The sequence below is a fragment of the Chiloscyllium plagiosum genome, unplaced genomic scaffold (genome assembly GCF_037043375.1).
Source record: "Chiloscyllium plagiosum isolate Xiang-an unplaced genomic scaffold, Cpla_swu_hap1 HiC_scaffold_3, whole genome shotgun sequence".
NCBI classification, from domain to species: domain Eukaryota; kingdom Metazoa; phylum Chordata; class Chondrichthyes; order Orectolobiformes; family Hemiscylliidae; genus Chiloscyllium; species Chiloscyllium plagiosum.
The window spans coordinates 127,095,106-127,108,686 of NW_028270141.1; the positions used below are offsets into that span (position 1 = coordinate 127,095,106).

General features: G+C 43.6%; 1 protein-coding gene across 1 annotated transcript; it reads left to right on the forward strand.

Annotated features, from left to right (window-relative positions):
* The first annotated feature begins 3,421 nt into the window (after window positions 1-3,421).
* LOC148151329 (heme-binding protein 2-like) lies at window positions 3,422-12,782 on the forward strand. Its single transcript, XM_087983307.1, has 5 exons — window positions 3,422-3,553; window positions 3,639-3,901; window positions 6,571-6,700; window positions 9,211-9,385; window positions 11,154-12,782. Exons 2-5 carry the CDS (start codon window positions 3,770-3,772, stop codon window positions 11,326-11,328), a joined length of 612 nt encoding a protein of 203 aa, XP_087839433.1. The 5' UTR covers window positions 3,422-3,553; window positions 3,639-3,769; the 3' UTR covers window positions 11,329-12,782.
* The last annotated feature ends 799 nt before the right edge of the window (window positions 12,783-13,581 follow it).

Below are 13,581 nucleotides of genomic sequence, written 5' to 3' on the forward strand. Positions count from 1 at the left end.
ACCAAAGGGGTAGCCATGGGCACACGTATGGGCCCCAGCTATGCCTGTCTCTTTGTTGGCTACGTAGAGCAGTTGATCTTCCGTAATTACACCGGCACCACTCCCCACCTCTTCCTCCGCTACATTGATGACTGCATTGGCGCCACCTCGTGCTCCCGCGAGGAGGTTGAGCAATTCATCAACTTCACCAACACATTCCACCCTGACCTTAAATTTACCTGGACCATCTCTGACACCTCCCTCCCCTTCCTGGACCTCTCCATCTCCATCAGTGACGACCGACTTGACACTGACATCTTCTACAAACCCACCGACTCCCACAGCTACCTGGATTACACCTCTTCCCACCCTACCTCTTGCAAAAATGCCATCCCGTATTCCCAATTCCTCCGCCTCCGCCGTATCTGCTCCCAGGAGGAGCGGTTCCACCATAGAACACACCAGATGGCCTCCTTCTTTAGAGACCGCAATTTCCCTTCCCACGTGGTTAAAGATGCCCTCCAACGCATCTCATCCACATCCCGCACCTCCGCCCTCAGACCCAACCCCTCCAACCGCAACAAGGACAGAACGCCCCTGGTGCTCACCTTCCACCCTACCAACCTTCGCATAAACCAAATCATCCGCCGACATTTCCGCCACCTCCAAACAGACCCCACCACCAGGGATATATTTCCCTCCCCACCCCTCTCCGCCTTCGGCAAAGACCGTTCCCTCCGTGACTACCTGGTCAGGTCCACGCCCCCCTACGACCCACCCTCCCATCCTGGCACTTTCCCCTGCCACCGCAGGAACTGTAAAACCTGCGCCCACACCTCCTCCCTCACCTCCATCCAAGGCCCCAAAGGAGCTTTCCACATCCATCAAAGTTTTACCTGCACATCCACTAATATCATCTATTGTATCCGTTGCTCCCGATGCGGTCTCCTCTACATTGGGGAGACTGGACGCCTCCTAGCAGAGCGCTTTAGGGAACATCTCCGAGACACCCGCACCAATCAACCACATCGCCCAGTGGCTCAACATTTCAACTCCCCCTCCCACTCTGCCGAGGATATGGAGGTGCTGGGCCTCCTCCACCGCCGCTCCCTCACCACCAGACGCCTGGAGGAAGAACGCCTCATCTTCCGCCTCGGAACACTTCAACCCCAGGGCATCAATGTGGATTTTAACAGTTTCCTCATTTCCCCTTCCCCCACCTCATCCTAGCTTCTAACCTCCAGAAACTCGATCCCCTGACCTGTCCGGACTTGTCCGACCTGCCCAGCTCCTTTTCCACCTATCCACTCCACCCTCTCCTCCCTGACCTATCACCTTCATCTCCTTCCCCACTGACCTATTGTACTCTATGCCACTCTCTCCCACCCCCACCCTAATTAAGGCCAGTGTGCCAAAAGCCTTCTTCACTCCCCCATCTACTTGGGGTGTAGGTCTCCACGTTCAGGGAACTGTGCACCAGAACTCCAAGGTCTCTCTGTTCCACTACACTCCTTAAGGCCCTACCATTCACCAAGAAACTCCTGCTTTGATTTGTCGTTCCAAAATGCAAGACCTCACGCTTGTTATATTAAACTCCATTTGCTATTTCTCGGCCCACTTCCCCAGCTGATCAAAGTCCTGCTGCATTTTCTGAAAGCCTTCCTCTCTGTCCATAATACCACCTACTTCAATGTTATCTGCAAACTTACTAATCATGCCTTGCCCATTCTCATCCAAATCATCGCTCTCAATAACAAACAGTAATGGGCCCAACACCGACCCCTGAGGGACTCCACCAGTCACAGGCCTCCTGCATAACAAGCATCCTTCCACTCTTACCCTCTGCTTCCTACCATCAAGCCAATTGAGTATCCAATTTGCCAGCTCTCTCTGGATTCCATGCGATCTAACCTTCTAGAGCAGCCTACCATGTGGAACCGTATCAAAGGCCTTATTGAAGTCCATGTGGACTACATTTACCACTCTGTCCTTGTCAACTCTCCTGGTCACTTCATCAAAGAACTCTAACAAGAACTGAAACATGATCTCCCATGCACAAAGCCATGCTGACTACACTTAATCAAACTCTGTCTTTCCAAAAGCATGTATAACTTCTCTCTTAGAATTTTTTCAAGTAACTTACCTCCCACAGAGGTTAGGCTTACTGGTCAATAGTTTTCATGTTTTTCTTTGCTGTCTTTTTTGAATAAGGGCACACCATTTGCTACCTTCCAGCCTTCCCGAACCTCACCCGTGGCTAACGATGATGTAAAAATATGAGCCGGGGTCCCTGCAATTTCTTCTCTCCTCTGTGGTAGCGTTCTTGGGTATATCTGGCCAGGACCAGAGATTTATCCACCTTCATATATTCTAATACATCCAGCAATCCTCGACTCTGATATGGATTGTCTTCAAGGTATCACTATTAACTTCCCCAAGTTCTCACGTCACCATGTCTTTCTCCACAGTAAACACTGAGGAGAAATATTCATTGAGGACCTCGCCTATCTCCTGCAGTTCTACACATATGTGAGTGGTTGGTTCAGTCTGGGGAAAGTCAGATCAGGATGGGGTGTAGTCACATGGTGGGTTGTTCATTGGATCAGAAGGGCTAGTCTGGTGATGACAGGGTTAATCACCTGGTCAATGGTATAATTGGGTGATGCTGGACAACCAGATCCACACAGAATGGTTGAATAGTGGGTTGTAGTACTGTTGTGTAGCCAGGGAATTTGGTGACATCGAAGGTGGGGGCACTGTGGGAATCAAGTGGGTGAACTGTATAGTTAACCTGGAATTAGAAATGTTTTTATTATCCATGAATTATTTCTTGGGCAAACTCAGTGAGTCGGCACAGTGGTTAGCACTGCAGCCTCACAGAGTCAGGGATGCGGGTTTGATTCCTGCCTCGGGCGACTGTCTGTGTGGAGTTTGCACATTCACACCGTGTCTGCGTGGGTTTCCTCTAGGTGCTCTGGTTTCCTCTCACAATCCAAAGGCGTGCAGGTTCAGTAAATTGGCCATGCTCAATTGCCCATAGTGTTAGGTGCATTTGTCAGGGGTAAATATAGTCAAGGTTAGAGTGGTGCTGGAAAAGCACAACAGGTCAGGCAGCATCTGAGGAACAGGAAAATCAATGTTTCAGATAAAAGCCCTTCATCTGGAATCATTCCTGAAGGGCTTTTGCCCAAAACGTTGATTTTCCTGCTCCTCAGATGCTGCCTGACCTGTTGTGCTTTTCCAGCACCACTCTAATCTTGACTCTGATCTCCAGCATCTACAGTCCTCTCTTTTGCTGAGGGGTAAATATAGAGTGGGGGAATGGATTTGGGTGAGTTAATCTTCTGAGGGTCAATGTGGACTTGTGGGGCTGAAGGGCCTGTTTTCATACTGTAGGAATCTAATCAGATCTCTCCAATTCTCCACATCGAATTCAGGGTGAGAGACCCACCCGAAGACTTTAGGACACAAGATTGGATCAGGATTTCTGAGGGACACTGATTCATATCTTTTGGTGTATCCAGCCTCTGACTATCCACAGAAAGGACGAACTGGACCCATGATCCATCACAAGGTTGTAATAAAATAATATTTCCATATTTAGTCAGCTGTAGTGTTTCTGTATCTGTTTCCTTATCATGTGACATTCATGCCTGCAGCCAAGCCATATTCAAAACCATCACCCCAAAACAGTATAAAGCGATCCATAGTCTCTACTCAAACATCAGATCGACCTGAAGGTGCTGAGAGTCAGTCAGTGCGTTCAAGACCGATTTGAGCAGACACCAAGATGCTGAGACTCTTCTTAACTGTGTCTGTCCTCTTCGGGTATCTGGTTGCTGCGCAGGACGACGTACAAGAAGTGGACAATTTCTGTAAAGAATTGGACTGTCCTGAACCACAGGCTGCCATCTTGGAGAATGTAAGTACGATTCAAAGTTTATTGCATTCTGTCATTTTTGTACCAGTATAAATTATTTAATGACTGTTTTCAGATCGAAAGCCTGTAACCAATCGCCCACAACCACTCTACCCCTCAACTCTGAAAATTGACTGCACTGATATTCATCCTTAGGACAACAGATTGGGCACATAATCTCCAGAGTTTTCAAGACTGCGAGGTCTACTCATTGACATTTTAAAAACACTTAAATGACCAGCTAAGGTAGATGTAGAAAGGGTGTTTCTGTTGGCTTGGAGTCTCGGGAATTGGAGAACACAGTCTCAGAATAAGGGATCCAGCCATTTCGGACTGAGATGAGAATCGCTTGACGAAGAGGGCAGTGAAGTTTGGAAACCTTTACCCCTGGGAGCTTGGCCATTGATTATGTTTAAGACATCAATCAATAGATTTCTAAATAATATCAAGGGAGATAGGGATAGCATTGGAAAGCAGCGATGAGCCTGTTGTGGAATCTCCAGCTTCACTCAGATGATCATCAATCTTTAGACTATTTAGTTGTCGATGATCAACTGGTGAGAATATTCAAGGCTGGGGTAGATAAATCTTTGGGCTCAAAACACATCAGGAGGTATCATAACAAGGTGAGAAACTGGAAGATCAAGTGTAGTCAAAGATCAGCCAAAATCTTACTGCCTTGTTCCTGTTTCTAATATCAGACATTCTTTTGAAATTGGTTATTTTTTGTCTAAATTTCTCAACCAGAAACGAGGACCAAATTCAAGGCCATTGAAATTTTCTTGATCTTGTGTACATCTGCAGTAACTGAGTGTGGAAGATTTTCAATAACATTCCATACATTTTATACCAAAGACCCAAGGGAGAAAATGGCCCATTGTGCAAAAAATGACCAAGATGAAAGAGTTGCATGGAAAACAAAATGAATTAAGAAGTGTTGAGACCAAGATCCCAACAACATCTCCCAATTCCCTTTAAAACTCAAAGCTTAAATGACACCTTAATGCTCCATCCAGACACCTGGGACAGTCCTCTGAACAAAGTTCTTTTTCAGAGACACTTTACACTCATAGAGATGTACAGCACGGAAACAGACCCTTTGGTCAAACTCATCCATGTCAACCAGTTATCCTAAACTAATCTAGTCCCATTTGCCAGTCCTTGGCCCATATCCCTCTAAACTTGTAGGTGGCTCAGTGGCTAGCATGGCTGCCTCACAGCACCAGGGACCCGGGTTCAATTCCAGCCTCGAGCGACTGTCTGTGTGGAGTTTGCACATTCTCCCTGTGTCTGTGTGGGTTTCCTCTGGGTGCTCTGGTTTCCTCCCACAATCCAAAGATGTGCAAGTCAGGTGAATTGGCCAAGCTGAATTGCCCATCGGGTTAGGTGCATTAGATAGAGTAGGGGAATGGGTCCGGGTGGGTTAGTCTTTGGAGGATCGGTGTGGACTTGTTGGGCCGAAGGGCCTATTTCCATACTGTAGAGATTCTAATTCTAAACCTTCCCTATTTCCATTCCCATCCAGATGCCTTTTAAAAGCTATAATTGTGCCGGCCTCCTCCATTCCTGTGGCAGCTCATTTTATACACCTACCACCTTCTGTGTGGAAAGGTTGCCCGTTAGGTCCCTTTACATCTTTCTCCTCTCACACTAAACCTATGCCCTCTATTTCTGGACTCCCCTACCCCAGGGAAAAGAGTTTGTCTACTTATCATATCCATGCCCCTCATGATTTTACAAACATCTATAAGGTCACCCCTAAGCCTCTGGTGCTCCAGGGACAACAGCCCCAGCAGAGTCAGCCTCTCCCTATTGCTCAAATCCTCCGCCCCTGGCAACATCTTTGTAAATCTTTTTGGAACGCGTTCAAATTTCACAACATTCTTCCGTTAGGAAAGAGACCAGAATTGCACGCAATATTCCAAATGTGTCTGAGCCAATGTCCTCTATAGCCTCAACATGACCTCCCAACTCCTATACTCAATGTTCTGACCAATAAACGAAAGCATAGCAAACTCCTTTTTCACTATTCTATCTACCCGCGACTTTACTTTCAAGGAGCTATGAACCTACACTCCAAGGTTTTTTTTCAGCAACACTCACTAGGACCGTACTATTAAGTATATAAATCCTGCTGTGATTTGTTTAATCAAAAGGTAGTGCCTCACATTTATCTAAATTAACTCCATCTGCCATGCCTCAGCCCATTGGCTCATTTGGTCAGGATCATGTTGTACTCCAAGGTAACTTCACTGCCCACTACACCTCCAATTTTGTTGTCATCTGCAAACTTACCAAGTACACCTACTTGTTCACATCCAAATCATTTATGTAAGTGACAAAAAGTAGAGGACCCAGCACCGATCCTTGTGGCACTCCACTGGTCACAGGCCTCCAGTCTGAAAGGCAACCCTCCACCACCACCCTCTGTCTTCTACCTTTGAGCCAGTTCTGTATCCAAATGGCTAGTTCTCCCTGAATTCCGTGAGATCTAACCTTGCTAACCAGTCTTCCATGAGGAACCTTGTCAAATGCCTTACTGAAGTTCATATAGATCATGGCCACCACTCTGCCCTCATCAATCTTGTTACTTCTTCAAAAAACTCAATCAAGTTCGTGAGACACGATTTCCCACACATCATATGTTAATAAATGTTATTTTCTTGTTTTAGGGTTATGAAGAAGCAGAATTTAAGCCTGTCCCCTGGGTTGAAACAGAAATAGACGGAATGGATATCAGTAATGCGGTGGAGGCCGGCCTCAAAAGATTTTTTGAATATTCACAGTTCCACAATGATGCAGGTAATTTTCCTGTTCCTTCACTGTAACACTGGAATTGAAAACAACCCTTTAATATTTGACCTGGCTTATTTGAAACTTTCTGTCTGTAGATACACACTGACCAAAGGATTCCAGCTTGCTGATCTTAGTGGTCGTTCCAGGATTCTGTCCATTGTGCCCTCCATTACTAACCTATTGGAATCTGTGGAAGCTGTCCATATATGGGTACAGTGGGAAACCAAGCACACTTTCTCATTCCAATCATGATCTCTGATTTGTCTTTGGACATGGCGACCTTATCCAGCCCAGAGCTAGGTGGGGTAAAGTAAGGTTTTCTAATCTCAGGGACAAAAGTCAAGGCAAGAGGGCAGAGGGGTGACCTGGAAAAAGGTAAGCCAAGTGACATAGGAAGAGACAGAGAGTTTCGTGGGAATAGTGTATCGGTGAGTAAGGTCAATGGAAAGATTATCAGTAAATAAATTGAATGTACAAAGCATTTGTAATACTTCAAGTAAACTGGTTACATAAATAGATAAAAGGAAAATAGATCCAGTACCCAGAGATATTCTTACAAAGTCACCAATGTTTGGAAATAAATATTCCAGGATAGAAACATTTCAAGAAGACCAACAGAATAGAAAAGGTTCTGAAAAATGGAACTGTGAGGTCTAATTTTCCAAATCTCTCCAGACGCGAAAATACAGTAATGGAGTTATTGCCATATAGCACAGAAACATTCCCTTTAGTCCAACTCATCCATGCTGATCGTGTTTCCCAAAGTAAACTAGTTCCAGTTGCCCGTGTTTGGACCATATTCCTTGAAATCTTTCCTATTCATCAACTTGCCCAAATGTCTTTTAAATGTTGTAACTGTACCTGCATCTACCACTGCCTCTGGCAGTTTATTCCACATAAGAAACATCATTGACCCTCAGGTTCCTTTTAAATGTTTCTCCTCTCACATTATAACTGATGCCCTCTATTTTTGAACTCACACACCCCAGAGTTATTTGTTATTTGTCTTATCTATGCCCCTCATGATCTTGTAAGACTCTATAAAGTTACCACACAACCCCTGCCACACCAGTGAAAAAGGTCCCAGCCTATCCTGCCTCTCCTGATAACTCAAAGCCTCCAGACCCAGTAACATCCTGGCAAACCTTTTCTCAACCTTCTCCAATGTAATAGTATCTCTCCTTGTGCAGTGCAACAAAGACTGTATACATTATTCCAAAACTGACTTCACCAGTATCCTGTACAGTCACAACATGACGTCCCAATTCCTTTCCTCAATGATCTAGGTAATGAAAGCAAGAGGTTTTTGAGGGTAAAAGGGAATCAGTACCAATAGAATGCTTAAAGTTCTAAAATGTTTTGATAAGGTTGTTCATAAAATACTAATTTGACAGTAAGTATTGGAGGTAAAATATCGGCAAGAAAGAGTATTGGTTAATGAAGGAAAAAAGGAAGTAGAAATGAAAGTAGCATTTTCATGATGGCAAGCATAATTACTGGATGCTCTGGATATAAGTGCTGAGGCCCCAGATGTTAGAAGAAGGTGATCCCATTACAAGATCCAAGTTGCTGATGACACTTGAGAGGGTGAATTCTGAGAAACTGTCTGTCTTGGCTGGAGAATCTGGAGATGCAGGCCTGGATTTTTATCTGAAAATGGACAGTGAGAGTTGTCTCCCCTGCGCTTGGAGGAAATGACAAGGAAGACACTCAGAAGTCAGCTGTGGGCTGCTGCCAGGCCATGAACCTGGGAAAAAGTTTGGAGGCAGCCTTTTCATCCCAGTTCCAATAAAAACAGAAAAACCCTACAGTCTTTGTCCCAAACCCATTCCGTCATCCCCACACCAACCTTCCATCCTTCCACAAACAAACCTTACAGTTTCTTGTATGCCCAGGTCAATGTATGCCCCTCAAACTCCATAGACCCTCAAGTCCCCAATGCTAGGGAGCACCACTGCCTATTTACCCACGGTACACTGTACAGAAGCAATGAACCGCATATCGACAGCAGGATTTATGAAAATTTTTTTAGAAGTTTATTCTTTCATAACTTTCCACTACGTTAAAATAAATCTCTTTTTATGGCGGGATATAAATGTTGGCAATCATCAAAACCCATTGCAGCTTTAACTGCAGAAACCACAAACACTTAAACTCTTAACCTCGATTAAATAAATATTGTGAAGGTGACAATAGTACTCACAGTCACAGCTGTCAATCAGGTGGAGAAGTCAATGTTTCAGGTGTAACCCTTCTTCAGTCCTGATGCTGTCTGGCTTGCTGTGCTCTTTCAGCCTCCTGCTTGTTCATCTTGGATTCCTGCATTTGCTGTTTTTTTTGTCTCTAACTAGAGCTGTCAATCAAGCAGGGCTACAGGTATTTCAAGAGAATGATAGATGTGTAGGGTGTTAACCAGTCCATCATGCCTCCCCCATTTGTAACTTTTAAATCACGACAGGCAATGCCCCGAATTATCACCTTGTCAAACACTGCAACTGTGTTCCCTTTGTCTGCAGAAACAATTGTTCCTCTCGAGGCCCCTTGGGGAATCATTGGATACATAAAAGATGGCAAAATACAAGATAACTTCAAAGTGTTTGTTATATTAACTCCTCAAGTCACAAGTGCACCTCAGCCAAAAGATCCATTAGTTCAAATCGGAGCAAAAATTCATGATTGGTTCTATATCAGGTGAGTATGATGTGTAACAAAATGACTTAAAATGCTTTTTTTGTGTCTCCTGAAGCAAAGGGTTGATATTGTGACAGTGTCTCTACTGGTAGTCCATGTTCAGTGAACATTTTAAGTAATTCTTCTACAACCCTTCTCGTTGTGATATTGTGTAATGGGACTGCCTCAGGAAATCTAGTCAATGTATCCATTATTGTTAATAAGTACTTATTCTCACTTTTTGTTTGAGGTAGGTGACTTACATAATCAATCAAGACTCTTGTGAAAGATTCCTCATATGCTGGAATAGGTATTAAAGGTACAGGTTTTATTACTGCCTGCGGTTTCCTATTAGCTGACATGTATGACATGCCTGGCAAAATTCAACTCCATCTTTGTGTAGTCCAGGACAGTAAAAATCTTTGTATTTTAGCCTGTGTTTTCCTCATTCCGATATGACCTCCAAGTGCTAGCTCATGTGCCACTCCAACACCTCCTAAATTCTACTGGCAAAACAATCTGATGAACATCTGCCCATTTCTCATCTGCTTGAATGTGTGATCGTCTCCATTTCCTCATTAAGGCATCATTTTTCAGGTAATATTGCACAGGGATACATTCACTCTCCTTCCATGTATATGCCTTTTGATACAACTGCTTTAAATTCTCACCTTTCTGCTGTAACTCAATAAGCTTCGCAGATCGAAAGATACTTGCATTTTTAACAATTGGCTCCTGCTCTGTCCCACTTATCTGATCAAAAACAGTCTTGGATAATGCCTCCTTATCTGTGCCTTTTGATCTCTCCTGCTTCAGCTTGTGACTCTGTGATCTCATTAAGACACAATCTGGGAAGATTCCTGGATAAACATCCTGCATTGCTTCAGTTGCCTGCACCTCCACTGGCTTTTCAACTAGAGTAGAGCTGATATCGATGTATCAGCTCGATCATTTGCAATGATAAGTTGTATTCCTGGAGCTGAGAGTTTGACCTGTACTCCTACCACAAATTCTCCACTCTTCTCCAGACACTCAAGCCTCACTTTACATAGCTGAACACTTTTTGTCTCACCATCATTAGGCATCTGGATGGGTATATTAATAGGAAGGGTTCAGAGGGATATGGGCCAACTCCTGACAAATGGGATCAGATTAAGTTAGGATATCTGGTTGGCATGGACAAGTTGGACCAAAGGCTGTTTTCATGCTGTCCATCTCTATGACTGTGTAGTTTTCTTGATTTATATAATCTGTTTGCAAAAGCTAAACTTTTGCCATCAGTTTTTTTTGCCTGGATTATTTGAGAAGTTTAATTTTCTCACTGTGTTGATCTCTATGAGTATTGTACCAAAGTCTTTTACATTAAGTGCGTCACTTCTTTTACCCACGTGACTCAAAATCTGGTCAGACTGTGATTAATGGGCTGCTCACATCAGGTGCAGATGCTGATTAACACAAACCTTTTACTGAGTCGACACACGTCACAAAACCTTCACTTCCTACTTCGGAGAACATGGCAATACCTCCCCATTCAACTGAGCCCGTTTATCTGAAGGTGGGCTTCTCTTCTTTCTGTCATTCTCACAAATATCTCACTTGGTGGTGTTTGGAAGAATACTTTCACTCTCTTTGATCAGAGCCCCACCCAAACTACATCATTTCCCTGTGATATCTGATGTTCTATTCTATTACAGTTATTTCAAGTGGGAGCTGAATAGCCTGCTGTTGTTCTTCTTTTCAATGGCCTTATGCTCCAAAGTAAACTGACATTTACTTCACTCTGTTGCAGGGCTTTTGATGAAAAAGATGGCAGTAATCTTAGCAGCCAAGCATACGGAGATCGTGTGCTTCAATTGAAGAAGGACTTGGAAGCTGACAGCAAATCCTTTGAGAGCAGTTTCTTTTACATCGGTTGGTTTAACAAACGTGGGCTAATGGAAGTTGCCTTTCAAAAGAAAAGTTAAAACTTTTCTAAACATTTCAGACATCAAACAGTGAGCTGTGCTTAATACTATTCTATGTTTCTAAGCTTTTTTGATCTCCCATCTGGTACACATTGGATTTCACTCTGTGCATGGGCCAGTATTTGCAGTATCGAACAGTTCCCCCAATCTCCTCTCCTCAGAGCCCTATGGTCCTCTTCATAAACACTGCCCTTCACCAGCAGTGAGAAAGTTTTGTCTCCAACTCACAGTGCCTCATTTTGGCATGAGCTTACTTCAGCTCTGTTCACTTCAACAGTCAGGTTTTTTTTGCCTTTTCTGATTCTGTTGGACATTCAGTTTTCAAATGTTTTTGGTCAATTACTTTCTGAAGCTCCTCTTGCATGTATTCAATTCAAAGTGTCAACACATAATCCTGGGTAGGTAGTTCTTTAGTTCTTCGCTCTCACTAGGAACTGCAGTCCTGTCATTTCCCAGTTAAAAGAAATTGCAGAGAGCACAAAGGGAAGGAAGTGATGGTAAATATTTATAAAACAATGGCTTGGCTTCAAATGGAGGACTGGATTCATTTCTGATACCTGGATCTTAGGGAGAGGGGAAAGACTTTAGTGACTCCTCTGGTGATTTGATCTTAAAGTCTCACACACACATCGGATTAATCCCAATTGTTCACAGGTAGTAGACTCTGCGCTAACAGGGATTCATCTATTTACTAATTTCCCTTTTCTATAAAGTTGCTTTAAATAAATTAGTTACAAACTGAGGTCAAGAAGTTTCTGGTGATAGGATAAGTTCCAAAATGTTCTCTCTTCACACAGCAATGGATTATATTTGCTTACTCCAGTCATGCTCATCAGAATGTTTAAAGTTGATAACAGAACAGTGTATTGTTGCAGAGCACAAAGTACTGAAGTAATTACGTGTGAAATCATGACACTTTTCAGATGTGAGATTGGAGTTGGGTTCTCTACCTCTCTATTAGTTTCAGATCGAAATATTTACTTACAAGGGAATGCTTAAATTGTAACGATGCAGAGGATTTTTTAGCCCAGCTTGCAAATTTCAATCTATGTGTGCCTTCTGTACAGTGAAATTACAATTGGACAAATATGACTGGATCAACCATAGATGGTGCCCAGTCAGAGGGCAACATATTCACTGGAGGCACCTGCCAATGGGGCATTGAATCTGTTTGAGACTCCAATATGAAGCACTTTAAAATTGGTCCAAATCATTATCCAGAGACTGGAGATGAAATACAATTCTGACTTCCTCAAAAGTATCTTCGCATATTGAGCACAGACAAACTGAATCTGTGATTCTGAAAAGGTTTTATTCCTGTTTAAAATGACACATTCACAGGTTTCTTTTATGGAGTAAATAAGCCTTTATTTTCTCGCCTTTGCTTATCTGATATTTTTCTAACTGCTGGGAATGTATACTCACTGTGAAATAAAGGGTGATGCATGACAACACTTTGTTTGTGGGTGTGGACGTTGACTATAAGGCTGGCCACAGTGTTAATTTGGGGAAGGCCCATGCATACATACTCACAAGGTAGGAGTAGTGCAGGCCAATCAGATCCTTGAGTCGGATCCATCAGTTAATCAAATCATGCAGCGGATGGATCGTCACCATCTGGTGGAAGATCCAGTTACTGTCTTTGCTGTATAACAAAACAGTGAAGCAATAAGGAAAACAAGGCAATAAGGAAAACAAAACAATACCAACTTTGCCACACCATAGATGCCCAATCCCTCAATACCTCCAGTCCCCACCAGGATGGTTTGACAGCTCTTGGCTTTGTCCTAGACTAGAGGCCTGCACACTCCCTATCCACCACCACACTCCTCTGCCTGGCTGAATCTGTTCTCTCACTGAACAATTTCTCCTTTAATTCACCTCACTTCGGCCAAGTCAAAGGAGTGGCGATGGACACCTGCATGAGCCCCAGTTCTGCCTGTCTCTTTATGGAGTATGTGGAACAATCCTTGTTCCAGTCCTACACAGATACCCTCCCACAATTCTTTACTTCGACAACTGTTTGGGCGCTGCCTTTTGCTCCCATCCGGACCTTGAAGAAAATTGTGTATTTTGTCTCCAACTTCCACCCTTCTATAACTTTCACACTGTCCATTTCCAACACTTCCATTCCTTACCTTGACCTCTCCATCCCCATTTTGGTGAATAAACTGTCCACTGCCATCCACTGCAAAGCCACTGACTCCCATAGCTACCTTCACTGTAATTTGTCACATCCCACATCCTGCAAGA

What these genes read in the sequence shown, in the direction of transcription:
- LOC148151329 (XM_087983307.1), top strand. Translation starts at nt 3,770, where the DNA reads ATGCTGAGACTCTTCTTAACTGTGTCTGTCCTCTTCGGGTATCTGGTT. An exon ending in ACAGTTCCACAATGATGCAG is followed by an intron (nt 6,701 to 9,210) that starts GTAATTTTCCTG and finishes CTTTGTCTGCAG; the next exon opens with AAACAATTGTTCCTCTCGAG. An exon ending in CATGATTGGTTCTATATCAG is followed by an intron (nt 9,386 to 11,153) that starts GTGAGTATGATG and finishes ACTCTGTTGCAG; the next exon opens with GGCTTTTGATGAAAAAGATG.